The sequence below is a fragment of the Coturnix japonica genome, chromosome 5 (genome assembly GCF_001577835.2).
Source record: "Coturnix japonica isolate 7356 chromosome 5, Coturnix japonica 2.1, whole genome shotgun sequence".
In the NCBI taxonomy this organism is placed as follows: Eukaryota; Metazoa; Chordata; class Aves; order Galliformes; family Phasianidae; genus Coturnix; species Coturnix japonica.
This window is the reverse complement of record NC_029520.1, coordinates 22,392,720-22,414,496: the sequence shown is the minus strand read 5'-3', so window position 1 is coordinate 22,414,496 and position 21,777 is coordinate 22,392,720. Positions and strand designations below refer to the sequence as shown.

Here is a 21,777-nt window from a genome sequence, read left to right as displayed (position 1 = left end):
CCACCCGCATCCCGCCGCCCCCGGACCGCCCGCCCGCGGTCCCGTTCGAGCTACGGCGCCTCGCGCGGGTCAAGCGGGGAGAGACGGGGCGGAGCGCGCCCCTGGCGGAGGGATCGAGCGGCGCCAGTGAGGCCGTTAGTGCGGCCGTTATCGGGAGGGGGCGGTGCGGCCCTGTCAGCGTGATGGGAACACGGGGCGGGGGGTATAACTGCCGGGAGAGACACAACGGCCGTCAGAGACACAACCGCCGCTCAGGTGGCGGCCGCAGAGCCCCGAGTGCTGTCTCAGGGCGGCGATGTAGGGTGAAGCACGCTCTAGATGTGGCCCAGCGTGCATCTCCACATCCACAGCCTAAAGAAGAAACAAACCGGAGTTTCTTCATGTGAAAAAATCGTCCCCCTTTCTTAACGCGGAAGGGGGCTGTGAGAAAGACTTTTCAGCAGGGTCTGTTGTGACAGGACAAGGGGAGATTATTTCAGACTTAGAGGGGAGATATGGATAAGGATGTAAGGAAGCAGTTTTGTACAGTAAGGGTGGTGAGGCTCTGGAGCAGGTTGCCCAGAGAGATGGTGGATGCACCATCCTTGGAGACGTCCTAGGTCAGGCTGGACCAGGCTCTGAGCACCTGTGGGTGTCCCTGTTCATTGCCGGCAGGTTAGACTACGTGACCTTTAATGGTCTTATCCAACTCAAACAATTGTACGGGTCCATGATGTTAATTTGCCCTCAGCATTGACCACAATGGGCAGCGCCCTGCCAGCGTCATGGTGCGTGGCTCTGTGACCCTGCATGGCCTGTATTTCAGGAAAAGGTTGTTTGCATTCGCAGCACGCACCCTTTGGTGCTAAGTTCTGTGCAGACTGGGATGAGCTGTGGTGAGTGGGACCACTCATACTTTCCATGGGGTTAACAACACGCACCAGTCTGTGTGCCTCTGGGACCTGACATTGCACAACTGTGGGGAAAGCACTTAATAGTTCTTAAATTTCTGCCGTTCAGCAGGAAAAACAACAAAGTCACCACATCAGTGAGAAGCACGCAAACATTAGGGAATGATCTGGGAGATGTCTTTGCAAACAAGTGTGAGAAACACTCCAGTCAGTAAGTTTGACTCCAGCAAGAACCTAAGTGAAGCAGCATGTTTGATTTGCAATAGCAGTGGCAGAGGCACACTCTCTTATGGCAAGACAGAAAACACGCACCTTGTTGGTAAAATACACACTGTGATATACCCATCCTCTCAACACAGTTCTCTCTCCTAATTACTCATCAGTTGAGTATCCCAGGCTCACAATCCTCTTGATGCAGTTACTAAGGAATATTTCCATATTAGGTCTGTTACCAACCTGTTGTTTTTAAGTATATCTTGTATTTCTTTATGGAAGTAGGAAGGCAATATTTCATAAGATTATTGCACTTTTTCTAGGGATTAAAGTGATCATGATTGTTCCATCCTGTGCTAAGCCTACCCTGCAGATTTGCCTTATCTTGGATTAGTCAGAACACTCCAGGTTCTGCTTTTAAGCAAAATATTTGCCCTATCTTGTGCTAGTATCTGCCTCAGCAACTTATTGTGAAAAGCAACCTATGTAGCCATTTTATAAGAAGGTTATAAGTTTAGTAAGGGCCTATACTTTGATATTAGAAGCTTCTACTGCAAAAACACAACCTAACTCTTGCACAAGGAATGGCAGAAATGTCTACCTGGGAGATGCTGTTTAACTGCAGCCAGTGTTGTTCAGGTGCTGGATGCTGAGTGCAGCATAATATATGTGTGATTACAGTTCTTTGTGACTGTGTGACTTGAAGAGAAGAAAACTCGTACTTTATTTTTGCCTGTTATTTGTGTAGGGCCCACTGCAGCGGTCAGCACCCCGACTGAGATCAGGGAATGATAATTGGAGGCAGCAGGATTTTCAGCTTCACTCTGAGGTCACGAGTTCTTCCCTTCCAGAAAAACCAATCTACCATAAATAAATGATATCATTTGTCTTTGGCATTTACTCTTCAGTGATGTGCTCTTAAAGCAGTCTTGTGGGAGGTGCCACAGATAATGAGAGCAGATGCCTCGTAAATGAAATGCCCTATTTTTAAGCATTAGGTAATTAACTATCTGAAAACGTTTTCCTTTGTTGCAGAAATCCTCTGTGCTTTCCTAGGAAATAGCATCTTGCAAATAATCCCATAGGCCTCCTGTAGGGGCTCAGAGCAAAAGGAATGGTTTCAAAGTGGCTTTAATCAGAATGATTTTCCTAATTAAAAAAAAAAAAAAGTCTTGATAAAAAGGCATGTGAAAGAAGATATGAAGCAGCAGAGCACCTCTTGGTGTGATGTTAAAGTGTTTCCTTGAACTTGTTCCCCTCACAGACCAAGTTCTCCCCTGACCCGTGGGCTGGCAGGGAACACAAGGCGACCATAGTTGACCTCACTGTGTGATGAGGATGCTCATGGTCCCCTCAGTGGATGTGCAGAGAGTTGCACAGGCATGGTGTAACAGGGTTAGTGAGGGGCTCCATGACTCCACACTACACTGCAACCACAACCCGGGGAGGGGGAGGGAAGAAGAGGAGGAGATGAGTTTTAGTAAACTCCAGAATCAAAGCAGGTATTTAAGAACATAGGACAGTAAGGAACAAAGGAGAAAAATACTGTTTTTTCTGTATAGAGGATATTTTACATATGATTTTGCTCCAAGTAGGAGAATGACTGAAAGCTTAACAATCATTTAATTATTAACCTTTTCCTCAGCTATGAGTTTGCCCTGGCAAAATGCACCAAGGATCCTTCACAAGACATCCAAAGGTCTCCTAAGCTCCACATACAGCATCTCAGGTATGAACCCCCACCACAGTTGTTTTTGTTGACTTGTTCTAAAGTGATCTTTGTTCCTTTCTCAACTTTATTGTCTACATGGGATAAGCAAAAGGAGTTTCTGGAAGTTGCTTTCTGAAGGAAAAATTACAAATCCATTTAAAATTCAACTCAGGCAAATAAATCCACTTATGTCTTACTCCTGTATTTCAAGGAATCAACAAAATCCACGCCCTCATTCTAAAATGCTTTTAACATAATTAGCAAAGCACGTATGTGTGTCTTTTCAGCTCCCCAGCCGAGTCTGTGCATCTGTCCTGTGCTGACTTACCTGGTGCCTGAGGTGTACATACATCTAGTATGCAGCCAAGTTTGAAGCTCACTGAGAGGTACTGAGTGTGGTAGCAAAATACATTTTGGGACAGGTGGTGGAAGACTGGAGGAACGGGGATGAAAGCAGCCATGTGGATAGAAGAGGGCTGTATTTCACTATACTGGGAGGCATGCAGAGGTCAGATGTTGGACAGAGGTCCCTATTTGCAAGGGGGACACCCAGAGCTGAAAACCACATTATAGGTAAACCACATTTGACCAAACTGGTGCTTAAATAAGAGATGCCAAGTCCTTGTTCCCCTTCCTAGGAGTTATTTGTGTTCCATTGTTCTCCTTAATTACTGCTTTCTGGAACTGTGAAGCACCGGATGAACTTACCATTGAACTCCAGGGGATTGATAAAAGCTTCCCCTAGAGCAATCGCTGTACACCATTCCCAGCTTGGGGCCTGCCAACATTTCTCCACAGAGGCATGTACACCTCCACACCTCAGCCTGCTGGCAGGGGGGTGCCAGCGAGTTTGGGGAAGGCAGCTCAGAACAACCACACTCCACAGACTTAAAAGCACTCACAAGGGCTGACTGAGCCACTGCCATTCTGCTGTAACGTCACCCAAGGGCCCACTTCCCAGAAAAAGGTTGGGCTGGGTAAGGTTATGTTGGGTCAGGTTGGGTGAGACAGAGCTGCAAGCATGGAAGGATCGTGAGGGTTTTTCTGCATGTGTCCAAACACAAATCAGGACACAGCCACCCTTTATGTGCCCTCCCTCTGGCAGGATAAGCAGAGCATACTAACTATGCTGTGTTCACTCTAGGGCAGTTCTGAATGCCAAAAAAAAAAGGGATGCTGCCATTTTCCATGTCTACCCTGAGGCTCCGGGACACCTGAACACCACGAGGGAATGCACTCCCTGCATCTTCCAGCCAGCAGCTTCCCAGAAGTTCTATCTTTGGGGCCAGCTGAAGCAGCACGCCTCTGCCACAGGAACCCAGGAAGGAAGTGTGCAAATTCTTCTGGTGCCAACCTGCATGCTCCCCAGCGCCTGCTGCCCCACCGGTATGTAGGTCACTGATGAGTGTCTGCCTCTGAGCCCATCTGCCCCTCTGTTACTGCTCTGCTCACCATTAGCCCCCACTTTGGTAATTGACCTAAATAAGCCTGTTTGTTTCATTCTAATTCAAACCATGCTTTCGAGAGAACAGTAATTAAGGAGTATAATGTAGCGCAAATACCTTCTGCAAACTCAAAGGAGAGTGTGCCCTGGTTGGAGATAGTCTTTCTCTTGCTGATGGTCAGCAAGATGACAGCACAGAGAAGCACTCAGCTAGCACTGGGTTTAGCTCTGGGAAGCCAGCAGCTCCACAGAGCTTTTGGCTTAAACATGCCATACAACCCTCACAGATGCTTTTTATTGTTACTTACCATAAGCAAAATCAAGGACCTGTAGCAGCTCTGGGCCTGATTCCTGAATAACGTACCTTAGCTTGTAGACTTCACCATGCAGAATGAAACTTGACCTTCCTACTACCCATAGCAACAATAATTCAGTAGAACACCACAAACCCTGGACAGCAGTTTCCCTCAGGACACAGCGTAGTAATACAAGTCAAGTAGAAGAGGAGTGAAACACAAAACTCATGAAACAATCCTGTCAGAGAGAGCTGGCAAAGGAGTGCTCCCCCTCAGGACAAGGACACACACATGTGCACCGTCCCCTTCCTTTAGGGCAGAACACTTTATGGAGGTGACATCAAACAGGAAGGGGTTAGCAGCAGCATTTGCACATGTAAGACTGTCTGGAGAGAATTTAAGTGCGCATCTAAGTGGTACGTATGGATATGCTCATTTCCATGCCAACATGCAACACTGTTCTGATGAGGGATGCTTTCCTATAAGCGGTGCAGTGTGGCTCAAATGCCAGCCACAAGAAAATGTGTCCAATTAGTCATCTGGCAAGATGAGTGACTGAAAGAGATGGGAGTAGAGACCCTGATCTTAAGCTCACGGTCTTCAGGTTTCATGAGATAGCAGATACAAGAGAGCTTAGGGCAGCCGTGTGACTGGAACTGGTGTGTTTGTGAGCAGTGAGGTGCAACAACCCCAGCAGAGAGAGTAAGAAATTCAAATGGAAGGAAGATCCTCCTATGGATAGAATCAAGGTGAGGAAACAGACGTTATGTCAAAGATGCAATAAACCCACCACTTGGATGCACACCCAGTGTGACAGCTGTTGGGAAGGCAGGAAGGTGGCAGCAGCAGCCTGGCAAAGTCCCCCAGGCATGTGGCACAGCCCCCACATCTTGGGGTTTTCAGGTCCTGTCTAGAGAAAGCGATGAACAACCCAGCTTGGTCTGATGGCTGCCCTGGGCCTGAGCAGGAGACCGAGCTGCACATCTCCAGGTCGCTTCCCACTTGAGTTTTCCTTTCAGCCCACAAGTGCCTACGATTTGACATAGCGATAAGGCAGCTAATGAAATTGCCATGACAACAAACTGGGTTTATGCTGGCTGTTACAGCTTCCTGCAAAGAGAGAGTCTTGAGAGAGATGTTCACAAAACCCAATGAGATTAATGGAACTAGACTCATTCGAGCTTGGCTTTCAACCTGATGAAAAAATTAATGTGTTATCAGCTTGTTACACAGCTCATTTCTGCTTGTGCTATTTAATTATTTTATTTAAGATTAATGGAAGGAAATTACATGCAAACTTGCGAAAAGAAGATAATTGCATCCACCCCCTTGGGCAGACAACCAAAATGACTCCAGCTGGTACACCCTGTATGGGGGAAGGCAGCCACGCCACAACCAGAACCAACAGCACACAGCTGAGCACAACCAGCCCTGTGCTGCAAAACCTATTCCTTAAATACCCACCCTGTCATCCTCCTAAGTAAAAACACATGAGGCAAAACGTCACCATCACTCTGGGCCCTGAACACAATGTGGCTGCACCAACACCTCTCCCCTTTCAGGCTGTGCTGTCCTCACTGCTCATGGCAAACCCTGTGTCAGCCAGGGCCAGGAACCCAGCCCCAGGTTCCCGGGACACCCCCCTCCCAGGAGCAGCTGCTGGCTCAAGGCCATCTTTGTAGGTCACCGACGCTGCCGGCTGGCTTTTCCCTTTGGCAGCGGTATCTCTCTTCCCCACCCTAAGAAAATCAAGTTTTCTTCCAAACATGAATGTGGCCCTTGTAAGCTGATCTGCAATATAATTATTTTCTCCCTTGCTCAGCAAAGTTTGCAAAACTGGACGTTTTCCCCGTCAAAGTCAGACAAAGAGGCCTTGTCTGTGCTGGAGCACGGTAGTAAACAATTCCCACTGTGGCTGCCACCAGTTCGGCTCTCCTGATGGGAGCTGCTTATTGGAAACTTCCTGGAGACTGAGGCTCCTGGCACAAGCTGACAGTCCCTGTCAGAGCCACTAAACTTTGGTGGGCTGCGACTGCAGGAAGGAAGGCTTTATTTTATTGCCTCAGACATCCAAAAGCTGAGGAAGCGACTTTAAAGCTCCACAAAGCAGACCTGAGCTGAAAGTCTGCTTGCTTCATTTGTTAAAAGCAAAAAGTCATCACAAGTGAGAAGTGAGAATGCCAGCTGAGGAACAGGACCTAATCATCACCTGTTGCAAAAGGCCTGCAAGAACCTCCTTTTTCCTTCGCATTTTTGCAGCCAGTCACCCCAATACAAGTTGTAACAAGATCCCATCAGATCTACATCGTTTAAAAAAGTGTCAAGCCAACTAGAGCAGGAAAAAACCTACCTGCTATGTCATCCACCTTGCACACCTCATGCCCACATGTGCTGGCCCTGCTGCTTTCACACTCAGCTAACATGGCTCCCTAAGGGATGTGGAAAGTTTGCTGGATCACGTTTTACCCTGGCTCCATAGCTGTTTTACAGCAAAGCCCAGTCTGTCCCAGGAGCAGGGCATGTCAGCCAGCTCTTTTCTAAGCCCAGCACTGCCAGTGCCCGAGGCTTGGGCAGGGACCAATGGAGCTTCCTGATGGAGCTGTGCCCCACGTGTAAGGCCTACGGCCCTCCTGGCTGGGTGCTGCCCAGCTTCATTCGCACCCAGCAACAAGTGGCTCCCGAGGGAGGGCAGCTCTAGCATTTATCCCAACGGCTCCATGCTTCACGTGACACCAAAGAAAACCAGACATCTTGTCACTGGCCTTACCTGTGAGCTGGGCTACATGGAGGAATGCAATTCTGGTTTTAAGTGGTTTGTGTCAAAGCAGAAGAAAGGAGCACCAGCCTTTGGGGCTAAGAAGAGCTCCTGCAAGAGGAGCCAGGTGCCCTGGTAGCCATGCTACTATCGCCTCAAGCACAGACTCTCCCCTCTCTGGTTGCTACCATCCTAAAACAGCCATAGAGATGTTATGGTTCTGCTGATTGGCCACTTGCAAACGAGAGCAGTCAAATAGCTCCAAATGAAACAAGCCAGCCCAGTCCCCACCATTGCATGCCCCTCCTGAATGCCTTCACTACCACACAAATTGTGAAGTATTCTACATCCTTGCATCAGTCAGGAGCCCTATCGAATGTGAATTCATTAGAGCCATGCTGCACACAGTCCTTGCCCAAACCCTCTGTGCTCACTGAGACCTCTGTGCTGGTGTCAGTACTGCAGCCCCATGGTTTGTACCACGCCACAGCTGATCAGCAAGAATTTTGCCACAGTAGCTGCTCAGAAGAGTTTCTTAGTCCAGCTGTTGACTAAGGAGTTAATGGAAAAGGGAAACCTCTAAAAATGGTATACTGCTTATGTTTGTGTTGCATCTTTTTTTAGTTGCTATTTAATTGCCTGGCTTTAGCCCACAAGACACAACAAGCTGCGATGCTTGCATGGGGCACCCCTCTGTGTTGGACAGGGGAACTACATGGGGCCAGCAGGAACAAGCCCAGTGGTGCAGCACCCTCAGTCCTGCCACCCACCAGAGGAAAGTCAGAACTCACCTAGAAAAGTCTGACAGGAACATCCTGATGTCCTCCTCCTCCTCACAGCTGGTCCCACCAGGGTGACACGGCTGAAGAGCCCTAGATGCACTCAAATTCCACAGCCCCCAGCACTGATCATCAGGGAACTCTCTTGCTAAGTTCTTTTTATTGCAAACCTGATGGGATAAACACTACATTTACATTCCTTTCCATTCCAAAATATAACCCTATCCCTTAAAATAAAGATCACAGAATGAGGCCCTGAAGGGTTTCAGCAGCTGTCAAAAATATGCTGACTACAACAACACATTTTTGTTCATTTTCTCCTCTGAGATTTGTAACGTGTGTTATTTCCCATTTAACAGATCAGGGAATTGAGGTGACAGCGGTGACAGCACTTTGTAGCAGGCATTTCATCTACTTCCTCTAAGACGTATCTCCTCTGACACTTCACCTGGGGACACACCTTCAGATTTGTTTCCATAAAGACAGCTGTGCTGTACGACGTCTGTAAAGCAAAGGTACAAAAGATTAATCTGAATTTAGGGCTGGGGAAGGAGCATGAAGGGTGACTTCCACAGAGACAATCTTCAACAGCTTGTGTGCGTGCGATGACCTGAACCAAGCAGCAATGCTTGCATCACCAGGGATTCCGCCTCTGAGTCCACGTGCTGTTGCTGGCTCGGTGCAGCTCAGTACAGTGCTTGTGTCACTGCAGTGTGCCACCACTGCCCCCCCCCAGCCCCCTCTCCACACAACAAACTTTCAGAGCCACTTTCTAGTTCAGCTTGATTGGTTTATTTTAGTTTTACATTTTGTCCCTCACATACAGTTATTCCATAGTCCTGCACTGTTAGTTTTCTACAAAAATATCAATTTTTCAAAAGCAGAAAAGAGGGAAAGATATATTTTAATATATAAAAGGAAAAAAAGCTAAATCTGACATTTCATTATATTCTTAAAAACATTCCAGTCTATTTACAGGTGTGTAAAAAACAAAATCTCCAGGTCTCTTGGTCTAGTGAGGATGTGCACCTTGCAGGGCTTTCCTTCTCCTGACTCTAAAACCTTCCCATGTCATGTCACATTCTTGCATTATTGCCTCTACAGACAGCATACAGCATTTTAAAAGCTTTGTGCCAAACAAATGGGAATTTGAGGAAGAAAAAAAATCCAAAAACCAGGGTGGGGTATGAGGGGGAGCAGCATTTAAATTCATAGCGTAATATTCACCACGGTCAGGAGATGGTGGGACAAGGAAAAGCAAGAACAGAGAGCATTTCAAACACGCTTTGTTGCCCGGTGCTGCACCAACCACCTTCTGCAGCTAAATCTGGGCTGTGCTCCTACCTGACGTACTATGCTCAGCAACCCACATTTTTTCCAAGCATTTCCCGTCACCTTGATACTGAACAAAACATCTGCCAAAGCAGAACACTGATTTCAGATAACCCTTGCGTGGCTTCAAAGCTGCCGCTTCCTTTGTCTTACAGAAAGAAGCGTGCAAAGCACAAAGCTTTTTAAAAGCACTCAGACAACACAATCCCGTAGTTACACATCAGAAGTCAGCGACTGCAGATTTGAAAGGAATCACCGCAGTTCTGGTTGCCGTTTCATGCACAGGGGGGCATAAAAGCACTTGGCAAAGTGAACTGCCACAGGTTATTAAAAAAACATCTGGAGCCTATTAGAAATGCTCAGAACCAGATGCCCAGGTAAATCATTTTATGTCTGGTGTAACGCTACCGAACTCACAAAGTTACTCCAGACTTCCACTGACTTAAAACGAGGTTTAAAACCCTTAGCAGTGAGCAGAGTATGTGTATTCACACATAAATCCCCTTAGAGAAGGAATTTTACAGCTGTCAGACTCCTTGTGGCTCTCAGGCTGTCATATATTCTCTCTTCTAAAGAATTAATATAACGCTGTTATCAACCATTTAAATAGTAAATAAGCAGATGGCAATGAGATACATGCAACTGCCTTATAACACATCACCACTTAGAGTGGCAAGGTGAAGACACCTTACTCACACAGGCTCTGAAGTAACTTGCTTGCATACCTCGCTCTAAGGGCTCCTCTCCTTCACAGCATAATAGAAAAATGATTAAAAAAAAGACCAGGAAACACCCAAGATACACACATCCCCTAGGGGGCCCAAGCAGACACAGCTCCAGAAGTTGCGGCTTACCCCAAACGGTTGCACAGCACGCAGAGCAAACGCTGCTCTCTAACTGTGGAAGAACATCATCACTCAGCACCACACAACCTCAGTGCGGGAAGATGAGATCCCTCCTGCAGTGCCACACAAAAGACTGGGAACCTGGGATGAGGGGGGAGAAATCCCAGCTGCTGCCGCCGGAACAGCGAGTTCAGGGGATTACATTCCTAAACGTAAAGCAAAATGCACCACCTATTTTCCAAACTGGATTGTTATCACAGCCATGCTTTCTGCCTTCCAGGAGCAGTTCAGAAGCCCCTCAAGCGCACCATAACTCCCGATTACAAACCTGATAGGAAAAGACTGTGTATGCACTCATTAACAAATCATCTCTCCTAGGCTGAAAATTTCATTTTTCAAGAAAACTATGAAAACAAAAACTGCGTACAAAAATATAAATATCTTTACAGTCTGCAGGCCCTTCACCTCCAACAGAGGGACGGTGAAGAGCACCTACAAGTTATTGAGTAAGCAGTGGCAGAGAAGAATAAAAAATACATCTTGTGATTCAATACTGCCCTATTTCCCTGGTAATGAGCATTTTTGTTGGCTTTTTTTTTCTTTTTTCCTATACACATCTTGTGCAAACGCAGTGAGAAACCTCTGAGTACCTTTCCTGAATTCATGAAGAAATGTAAGGTTTGAAAAGCTATACACATATTTTCATATATACATTCACATATACACCTCACTCCTTTATTTTGGGCTCCAACAGCCCCAAAAGTGTTCTGTATTTCACAAAGAAACACTTCCTATTAACACATCTGGCCACCAAACGCATCTTGAAGAATGGCAGGACGAACGAAGAAGAGAACTGGGAAAATGCTCCAGCTACTTCAGCGCTGTATTCAGAGATGGAGCCAAGAGGTACCCAAATTCTTCTCTACTCTCTGAAATCTTCACTTGCAAATGCCCAACCATCCAACGCAGAGTTACTTGGACAGGGGCATGAGGTCAAACTGTGGGTTCCCAATTTTTCTTCTTCTTCTTTTTTTTTTTTTTTAAGAGCTTACCTACTGTTCTAGTTCTAATCACAGTGGGAAATATCTTTCCCATGTACTAGGAGTTCTGTGCATAAGCTACTAAAAGGAGTCTCTGCCAGAGCACTAGCACCAAGGAACTGAAACGCTTCACTTCAGCCCTCCACACAATCTGCAGTTTCCCTTCCTCTGCTCTAGGTAACAAATCTGAGAGTAATAGCAATCTCATTTCTTCACATGCATTGTATTCTGCAAAACACTGGATACAATAAATGTGAACAATTCCATTTCTGCATAGATAGTTTGCCTGGTACAAAACCAAATACACCTGATTTTTAACTCAACAACAAACAGCTGCCTGTCTACTAGGGAAAAAAAAAAATCTGTCAACAGCCTACATTTCTCAGTCCTCTTATAAACTATTTCCTTGAAGATCCTATTTTGGAAGGATACCACATGCCCAGCAATGGTTTACAGATCATCTTCCATATTTTGTGAAGGGGAATGAGAACTCCCAGAATACAACAATGAGGTAAAAATACATCAGCATGCTTTAGTTTCATAGCACTTATTTCTCAGTACGGGGCCTGCCCTCAGATGAATAGTGCTGATGCCATACAGAAAACAAAGTGATGCAGACAAGGGATGTTGCCAAATGCAGCCATTGGTTCACACTGCTCCAGATCTCCATTCCACTCTCTGACAAAATATACGCACACTTATTTGCCAACTGAATTTGAAGGTAGGGTCCCAGAATTACTAAATTTTGTACGCACAGGAGCTAATGCAGGCATTACTTTGTTATCCTGTCCTTCTTGAGCGGTTACAGATGAAGTTTTTACCCCAGCGGGTGCCAGTTTTGCAACTATAGGTGCCAGCAAGGGCATCACTTTAGCACTCTGCCCTTCTGAGTCCACTGGCAGACTTGCCGCTTTTAGGCCAAGTGGCGCCAGCTTGGGCATGGGCCTCCACAAAGCGTCAGCATTACTGGCCTCGGGATTAGTTTTCATCTGTAAAATGGGTGGAGTCACACCAGTGCTCTCTGCCAAGTTTGTTACAGTTTTGCCATTCCCACCACTGGTTACGGACAGGTTGGGAAGCGCATCCTTCATTTCAGCACCTATTACTATTTTCAGAACATCTGCTTCAGATGAAGGCTCCGCAGAGTTCTTGTCCCCCTCAGTAAGGTCATCGTCTTCCAGGTGCAGCAAGAGAGGGCTTAAAGAGCCACCAGCCTCTGGAACCTCAGAAAGGTCTTTAAAAGCGCCTCCCAGATGGCCGAACTGGAAGGAAGAACCATCTGCAGTGGTCAGATCTCTGGCTGTTCCCTGGCGAACTTCTGCGTCTCCATGGGAGAAATCTGAGCTCAGAGCGCTGGGCAGCTCTGACATACCTGAAGCGTCATCATTCAGTTGCTGATTGAGAAAAGCAATCTCATTGAGCAGTGAAGTGAGGGTCTCATCAGTGTCATCACTCTCCTCAATGCTGCTCAATAACTCACCTGCATCCATCTCTGCTTCCTCCATTGCGGAAGCTACTTTCCTCAGTTCCATTTCTATCCTCGAATCTTTGATCTGCAGCTTACGAAATGGCAGTTCTTTCATTTTCAATCTTTCTCCTCCGTGATCACCATCCTTCTTCCTGGTTTGGCTTCCTACCAGCTCACCAACGCAGAGCTTTTTGCCAAAAGGCTCTGGAGGTTCCTTTGCACACGATACACTCTGGAGCTGTGGAAAACCATCCTTATTTTCAAAGAAATCTTTCACGGACCCTGTGGCACTCCTTCCCTCACTGTCACTGCCTCCAGGACACGCTTTGGTCTTTTCTTCTAAGAGGATGCTGTCACTCTTCCTACTTTCCAGAGGCGTTACCAAAGATTTCTCAGAAGCCTGAGTACTTGCAGCTGGCACGTTACAACTTTTGTTTCGGTTTGGGTTTAGACTCAGGTTTTCTTCAGCAGCCAATGATGTTACATTAACAATCTTTGGCATCATGAACGAATCTTCACTTTCTGCAAAACCAAACAAAGCACAATCCATCTCAATCCATAGTAACTGCAAGACAATTCCTATTTATATTTCATTTGCTTACTTTTCTCAGCTAAGCTGCAAGTCACAATTTAAACCACTTGCACAGTTTTGGTTAAGTGAAGACCCAAACATCTTAATAGTGTAGTTTTCAACGTGTGGAAAAAAAACACTTGCCCGGTCCCTTCCTTCAGAAGGTTGGCAAAATGGAAGCAGCCGCAACACTTACAGCTCTTACAGCAATGCACGAGGAAAACAAAATCTTTGTCCTCACAAAGGTTTTCAACAGCCCCACTGTCCCTTTTTCCTGAACTTGCTTATCTGGATACTTTAGGCCAAGGACACATTCTAGGCCTCAATTCTTTTCAGTTTGCTGAGGGCCAGAAAAATCATTTAGACTAAGAGAAAGACTTAGACAAGATAAATTAAAAAAAAAAAAGAGAGAAAAAAAAGAAAGCTCTTGTATTTGGTCCTGTAGGGTCCTTCCAATCTGTTACAAAGACTTAATGCTGATTTCCCTTGAAAACATAGACAACAGCATCTACTGTTACTTCCTAATAAGAGAAACAGTTCAGCCTCCTTTTTTTGCAAGGGTAACCTTCCTTACATACATGCAGAAAGATCCATAAAAAAATCAAGAGCCTACCTGAATGGGACTCTGGGGCTGGTACTACTGCTGAGGGCACTGGGTTTCCAGCAACAGTTGATAGTGTAATGGGAATGGCAGAGTTAGTAAGGATTCCTTTTACTTGGACAGGAACCGCTGATCCTGGCAGCTGAATCATCACAGAAGCAATACCTTACCCAAAAAAAGGGGAATGGGAGTTGAGAGGAAATACGATCCTTTCAGATACTCACTCAAGCCTGGAAAATAAAAGCCTTACACTTCCATGCAAGGCTTTACACGGTAACACCAGCCAAAAGTGGTACAAGTATGGATAGGTTAGGTGACGAAAGAGATCTCAAGTTTTTCTTCCTGCCTTTACTTTCTGGAGACTTTCCACCTCCCTAATTTGGGAACAGTCAAAATTTAACAGATTTTACTTACCTGTTGAAAAACCAACCATTTGAGATAATCATATAAAATTTACCTTATCAAAATCAGGTTCTACCTCACTAAATTGTAAAGAATGAAAAATTAAAGGAAAAATTGAATACTACCACATAAACGGAGACACACATCTCTGAATGCATGGTTATCTCCGTTAAGATGTTCTCACATGACCATACCTGGCTGTGCTGTCATGGTATTGCTGGCAGCTTGAGGCTTTAATTCAGCCTGCAGGAGCGTGGAGGGCACAGCTGCTACCTGCCCAGGTACCAGTGGGCTCTTCAGCGTGAGCACCTGCCCCTGGGGAGTCATCACTAGGCTTGCAGCAGTTAGTGTCAGAGAGGATGAGGTGTTCTCTGCAAAAAAGAAATGTGTCAGTCAGCAATTTCTTTCAGCACAGCACCTTTAATGGCAAACGATACCCTGAAAGCCAGCATCAAGCACAGGCATACAAGAAGTTCCAGCTAGAACATCTGTGATCCTGAGATTAGAAATGTGCCACGGAAGTGACGCTAGCTCCAGGAACCCTCTCTATGCAGTGAGAAACAAATCCACACTTCCTCTTTAGGCAGCCTAATAGCCTAACCCTCTAGAGTGACATTCTGATCAAGTATCACATCAGACCTGATGAAATTAAAAGGCGACTTCATTCAGTGACAAGTGCATTGTTTTTAACCCACCTGTGGCATGGCTTCCTTTTCTGGCAAGTATCAATGGCTTGCCTCTCCTATTTGTCATAGGCACTTTGCTCGGATCTCTGGGTAGAGCAGAAGAAGATGCTTCTTGACGCGTGCTAGCAGGTGAGGTTACAACAGTATCAGATTCTGCTGGCTGAACACTCTTCTTCTTTTTTTGTGCTTCTCCAGCTTTTTGTTTGGCATACATATATTCTAGCTTCTTTAGGACAACCTCTTCTGTCTTCCCTACAAAAACATCATTAGAAAGTTAGTCTAGCTTTCCAAACACTCTTTCCAAACCTAAACACGTGAGGATGGAACTTCAAAATTATCACAGTGACGTGATTTAACTATTTCACAGTAGAAAACCTCACCAAGCAAACAGCAGACTTAAAACCAGAGAGTAATAATTATGTATTTAGTACAAGTTTTTGGGTTTTTTTTTTCTTCCAGAAGCATCCATACGTTTCAGAACTTTTCTGCAACTTTGATAAGAAGAAATCAGCTTGGATATGCAGTAGCTCCTGTTCAACAGGTATCACTGGGAGACAGAAGACGCCCACATCTCTGGAGAAATACCTCACACCTTTCCTAATAAGTACAATGATCAGCGTTATTTGTATGCTGTATGATATTTCTTGGACTGACGCATGCTGTTAAATAACATCTAAAAGAAAACTCACATACAGTTCAGCACTGTTTAACATTGCAATTTTCATATCAAAACCAGATTTTTATGAATTTCCTGTAGTTGCTCACAGTTTGTTGGTCTGAGGTAAAATAACTACACTGACCTCCTTCCAATTCAGAGTTTAAGTTCTAACGTGAACGATATCCTTGTGGGCCCCTTCCAACTCAGGATATTCTGTGATTCCATGAGTCTTAAAACCCCACAGTGAGCAGCAGCTCAGAGTACACCGCAATTCTCTTTTACAACAGAGCTGCTTCCTCCATCTAGACTTTACAAGCACTAGTTTTCAAAAAAGCAGGAACTGGGCAGTTATTTGCAAAATAGAGCAAAGAGTCAAGAGGTTTTGGTAAGGATGTTATCCAGTACATAATTGTGCATACTTGTGAAGCACTGAACAGAAAAGCTGTTTTGGGAAGAAATCAGTCACAGAATTATTTTTTTTTCCCCACTAAAACATACCCAACACACAGGAACTCAGGCCCATGGCTTGCAACACAGAGATTATTCTACGTTTCCTTTAGGCATTAAGGAAAACAAAAGCATTTCTTATCAGTGTGAGTGTATCACTAAGTCGGAGCTTGACATGCCTGGGTCTACCTAAATTTACATGAACACTGATAACTTACCCAGATCCCCCCCCAAGACTAGATCTACTCTGTTCCACAACTGAAAGTTTTTTCTTTTATTATTCGATGTGGTTTGTGCCTAAAAAACATCCTCACCTGAAAGTATGGAAACTTTCCGAATCAAAGTATCCTGTTTGCGTGCCAATAAGTTCTTCAGTCCAGTAAGCTTATCTGCATGATCAGTCAATCCCTGGATTTCATCGAAGGCCTATAAAAATATCAGGAAAATTATTTATAAATGAAGAACACACACACAAATTAGAAAATATTTTTCCTTCCAAGAAAGCTTTATGAAATTTATTCAGACATTCTTTTATCATCACGAGAAAGCAGGACTCAGAATCAGAATGTAAAGTGTATCACATCATCATATCATTTTAGTTGAAAAGTGATAAACATACTGGTCACCCCCAGCCCCCACCCCAAGTTCTTCCATTTTAAAGAAAATCTATCTCACCATGTCAGGGTACAGCTGATGAACATCATTATGTACCTACAACTTATGTTTTGTTTCCTATGTGATGGGGCAGTGCAAGTTAACAGATGACACAAAGCTGAGAGGAGTGGCAGACACACCAGAGGGTTCTGCTGTTATCCAGAGTGAAATTAACAGGTTGAAGAAATAAGCCAGTAGAACAATTCTAGGCACCAGTACATACTAGAAGTCACCCAATGAGAAAGGAGCTTTGTAGAATCTGGAAGAACCTGGAGGTTCAAACTGACACCAAGTTGAACATAAGCCAGCAATACGCCCTTGCTGCAAAGTGGACTAACGACACACTGTGCTGCAATAAGCAAATTATTGTCAACAGGACAGGGTGGGTAATACTTTCCCTCTTCTTAGCACTGGTGAGGCTACACCTAGAGTAGTGTTCAGTTCTGGGCTCCCTAGTACAAGAGAGGCACAGGCACACTGAAAAGGACCACAAGATGATCAGAGGCATCTCTCCGCTGAAGAAATTCTGAGACTACAGCCTAGAGAAAGCTTGGCAGGGAATCCTATCAACGTACATAAATACCTGAAGAGAGGGTAGAAAGAAGATGGGGGTGACAGAGCACAGGCTTGCCCACAGAGGCTGTAGAGTCTCCCCACTTCAAGATCTTCTAAAGATGCGCAGACACAAGTTTGAACAACCTCCTCCAATTGGAACTGCCTGAGCAAGGGCTGGACCAGAGAGCCCCCAGAAGTCCCTTCCAAACTCAACAACACCGCAATACTTTGTCCAGATTAAAGCTCCCTCACCGAGGCTTCAAAATACTCACTTGCTTGAGAATGTAGCATTTAGACACTTTGGGAAGACTCTGCAACCCCAGAGCTCTCTTCAGTTTTTCAAAGAGATCTCTCATTTCATTACGTCGTCGGCGCTCATTTGCTGTGTGTGTCTGGCGGTAGTATGCAAAAATATCTACCTGGGACTTCGGCCTTCTGCTCCAGATTCGACGATTCCACTGGAAAAGTAACCACATGGACCAGTTTAAAGAAAAAAGGAAATCTAACAGCAAACTATTCAAAGGCATGCTTCATTTGCAATGTCTCAACAGACACCTGAAGATATCACATCATGCTATTCATTTATTATGTCTTCATGAAAGCACAGTGTCAGAAGCATGAAATGCTGACCAACAAAAAATGACCAATGTAATCACATCGATCCTATAAAGAAACGATCACGAGCAGCCCTTTCCATCTGCGAGCGTTCTGTTTTTGCAGTACAAGGCTACGTGGGTAAGCCATGGTGTTACAGCAAAGTCACACATTTGAGCCCAGTGGTTTTTTTCTGTTTGTCAAAACTCACACTAGTAAATGAAAATATCCATTTTTTTTCCCTGACGTTGAACTGATTTCATTTGTATTTTCTTTGATGGGTAAATATAAATAGGAGTGGACAGACATAAGATACCACTGATACTGAACAGCCCAGACATGTACCAATTAACAATGTCAAGGTCAGACTCTGATTTTGATTAATTTTGTTTGTGTCCACAAATCCTGACAGGCACTGATTACCCTCACAGGTTTAAATATTTGGGTTTTTTTTCAGCATTACCCTCACAGTTTTTCTATTATGATGATATTTACTTTATGATGAAATAATACTTTAGAAATCTGTATGTAATAATTTGATGTCATTTTTGGGCCTGCTACGAATCCCAGTGAATCAGCAGAAAGACTAATTGGGTTCAGCAATGATATTCCTGAGCCCTTTGGCCTTGGGAGGAGTCTGAAGGCTGACTCCCTACGCTGACTTTTGCCCTCATAGGCAGAATAAGCACAAGTAAGGCTGTAATTCCATCTGCTCTTCTGCTGGGCACAAAATTCCTTTACAGGAAGGGCCTCTTGCCAGTTTCAAGGGCAGAGGGAGTAACACATGAAGGAGGGAAGGTGCCCTAAAACCCATCTTCATCTCAGGCAAAAATGTATGTACCAGTCTGCTCTAATATACAAGACATTCACCAAATTCACAACCCACCTCAAACCCCACCCTCCCAACAGGCAGCTTTAAGCTGACTTCAGGTGCATCGCTGACAGTCATCACAGTTAGTGAAATATGCCCTAAAGTGACCCTAATGTACCGCATAAGTTCATGGGGACAGCTATGAGTTTAGCTTCAAAAGGCTTCTGCACTGTCTTTAACTTGCATAAGGATGCATTATTTAAGCTACTGTTTTCAGAAATCCTTTGCCCAATGCTGCAGTCTATATAATCCCACATATTATTGTTTTACGTATTTTATGGTATTATTTTAACTTATGTACAAGTTATTTACACCAAAATCACAGAACCTTGAAGAACACAACAGCAAGTAAGAGGCAGGTATTTCTTCTGTACAAGAAGTTGAGTAAGAAATCGCTGACGGCAGTTGCAGCCCTTCTTTCTTAAATGAGATCTGAACTGCTTCCCCCTTCCCCAACACATATTTTGTTTCTTGCATTTAATCATCAATACACAGAAGGAAGATAAATTGCATTAGAGCTGCGCTCAAGATGAAAATTTATCTTTAAAATGGAGATGTGATACCAAAAGGAAGAGGAGAGCGTATACCTTCATAGGATTTTCTGATAATTTTTCATCCGAAGCATTACGAGCATGGTATCTGGAAGAAAGGCAGAGAGTTTTTCCCAACACTACTCATCTCATGCACTCTATCCTCGTTAAGTATTTTTCAACAGCCCAGAATTGCTCAGCTTTATCCCCTGAAATTAATTTTTCCTTTTAACTACACACAAGCAGAATACTGTTCATCTTTCTCAAGGAAGTCAACTATCTTCAATGCCACCGTCCTGGAAAAAAAGAAATCAGCTGGTCCAAAAGCTGTAAAATTAGCCCACAGTTCAACAGTGAATTAAGCCCGTGTCTGTTAACTTTAGGAAGCAGTTCTATTTGATTTTACAGAGCATTTTGGCTGTTGTTTTCTTTTTGTAAACACGGATTAACAGATGATGTAACCACCTCCCTCCCACAACAAAGATCAACCAATCAAAATCCTCACCTTCATTTCTATCCTTACATATAAAAACAGCTTCCTCATATTATTTCTCAGGCATTGAAGAAAACAAAGAACAACACACATATGAAAGAATTATCTGTACACTGCAGCATCTTGACAGCTTATAGAGAACGGCTGATTTGCTCTCAAAGAATGAAAGCTGAGCTGCACCTTTGGAAGAAAAAAAGCCCAGAACCACCTGGGAGAAACAGAGTAACTCCCATCAGATTACTGCTGAGGAACAGCCATGACCGTCTTTACATACTTTAAATAAACAATGTTTTTACTTTGCATTGTCGTAATAAATGCAAATGTAGCAGCAGCAGCAACAACAAATAAAATGACAACAAAAAAAGAGCCAAGCTACCCAACCATGGCAGACTACATACAGATAAGAATCTTAAGGCTTTCTTCACTGGGGGCAGTGGTTCCAAAGTCAAAGCTTTCATTTACAGGATCATGGATGAAATCCATGACTGCTCCTGCCTAGATATCTACCAGCAAGAAAAAACAAAACAGAAGCTTGCAAAATCATATTTAAAATCCAGGCAGCCATGCTTATAATATTCACTTTGCAGGAACTGAGTCAATTCACTAATAAATATTACATATTGCAAGATACATATCCTCATGAACAAATCAATTACAAAGAAATGTAAAAGACAAAACAAAACAGAAGCTAAGATACCTCACATCTACTCTTAGTTCTGACAGCCCCATCCTCACAGACACAAAGGTGCACCAACGCTTAGGAAAACCTGACAAGCCTTGCTTTATCTTACCATTACGTGAAATCTCTTGTTTAATAGGCTTACTCAGTATTAGCTCAGCAATAAAATACAGAACTGTAGTGCTCTCCAAGGATGCTTACTTCTCTTTGGAAGGTCGGATATTAGCAGCTGTGGCCTTCAGACGGGCAATGTTAATCTTCTCTGAAAGCTCCTCCACGGTCTCAATGTCCACCTGCTCGTCATCCTCACTGTATTCACACGCATCCTGGAACAGTTTTTGTTTTGTTTTTTAAAAATGAGTATCTACTTCGCAATAGAGCTCAGGCCAAAACACTTCAGTCTCAAAACAGTAATATTAAGAACCTTTAAAGAATGGCACTCTTCCGCTATGCCAGCCAATAAACAGTGCTAAGCAGGCAGCTCCCGTAACTGTCATCCAAGGAATGTCTCCCACTAGCAACTTCACCACATTCACATCCACTAATAAATGCCAATTTTATAGATGATGCAACTCATTAGTGACAGAACACAGTGATGCTGCTGTCTGAGGAAACTCTTATTAGAAAGGAGAACCCACTTCAACTTCTCAAATGGCCATGGATTAGACTACAGTGATGTAATAAAAACAAGAATAAAATAAGAGTGGCCTACATTGTCCCACAAGCATAACTAACATGTTGTTAATGATGAATACTTACAGTTATCACTCAAGAAATTCATACCTGTGAAGTTCTTAACTATGTTAATAGAAACATTCCTGATTTGCAGCAAGGAGCAACTCCTTACTGATAATTTCCTTTATGACAGAGGACTACCATCTCTGATTGCTTCGAATGCAATACAGTGAAGAGCACAGTAAATTGCCCTGTCAGCCCCCAGTGCCCATTTAGAGTGACCATTACAGGTTGCCACAGAAAATAATCTGGATTTTTCAAAGTCTTGTATAATAACATCTCCCATGGCTGTGTCACAGTGGCTATAGAAAACAGCAACCACTGTAAAAAATTAAGCCTGCCCTCCTTTACTAATGCCTATGTTGGTAATGTAGCCGTTAGTAAAGTATATAGTGTGTTCATGCATATATACACAGAGAGAGAAAGAGTAAACACATTTATAATGTGTATATATATGTATAGCACATATAATACATCCACAGAAGCACACACATTACAGCCTACAGAATCTTCTAATCTTTTAAGCAG

At 44.1% G+C, this 21,777-nt stretch overlaps 1 protein-coding gene and 1 long non-coding RNA gene across 19 annotated transcripts in view; one reads left to right on the top strand and one right to left on the bottom strand.

Moving 5' to 3' along the window:
• LOC107314763 lies at nucleotides 1-16,453 on the top strand. 2 transcript variants are annotated; one of them, XR_001555613.2, is made up of 6 exons: nucleotides 1-1,101; nucleotides 2,749-2,832; nucleotides 3,102-3,200; nucleotides 3,959-4,200; nucleotides 8,448-8,603; nucleotides 15,493-16,453. It is a non-coding gene; the product is annotated as an uncharacterized LOC107314763 (long non-coding RNA). The 2 variants fall into 2 exon arrangements; XR_001555612.2 differs by having other exon boundaries at nucleotides 1-2,832.
• Nucleotides 8,858-21,777, bottom strand: part of MGA (MAX dimerization protein MGA) — a 49,543-nt gene continuing 36,623 nt past the window's right edge. For 11 of the 17 annotated variants that reach the window (XM_015864341.2, XM_015864338.2, XM_015864343.2 and 8 more), the window contains 8 exons: nucleotides 20,716-20,846; nucleotides 19,400-19,451; nucleotides 17,620-17,805; nucleotides 16,453-16,564; nucleotides 15,043-15,285; nucleotides 14,542-14,718; nucleotides 13,958-14,110; nucleotides 8,858-13,295 (listed from right to left, as the gene is read on the bottom strand). In XM_015864341.2, coding sequence (XP_015719827.1) covers nucleotides 12,004-13,295; nucleotides 13,958-14,110; nucleotides 14,542-14,718; nucleotides 15,043-15,285; nucleotides 16,453-16,564; nucleotides 17,620-17,805; nucleotides 19,400-19,451; nucleotides 20,716-20,846 — 2,346 coding nt within the window. In that variant the 3' untranslated portion in view covers nucleotides 8,858-12,003. The remainder of the gene's footprint in view (nucleotides 13,296-13,957; nucleotides 14,111-14,541; nucleotides 14,719-15,042; nucleotides 15,286-16,452; nucleotides 16,565-17,619; nucleotides 17,806-19,399; nucleotides 19,452-20,715; nucleotides 20,847-21,777) is intronic. The other 6 variants (XM_015864347.2, XM_015864354.2, XM_015864344.2 and 3 more) reach the window with 5 other exon arrangements.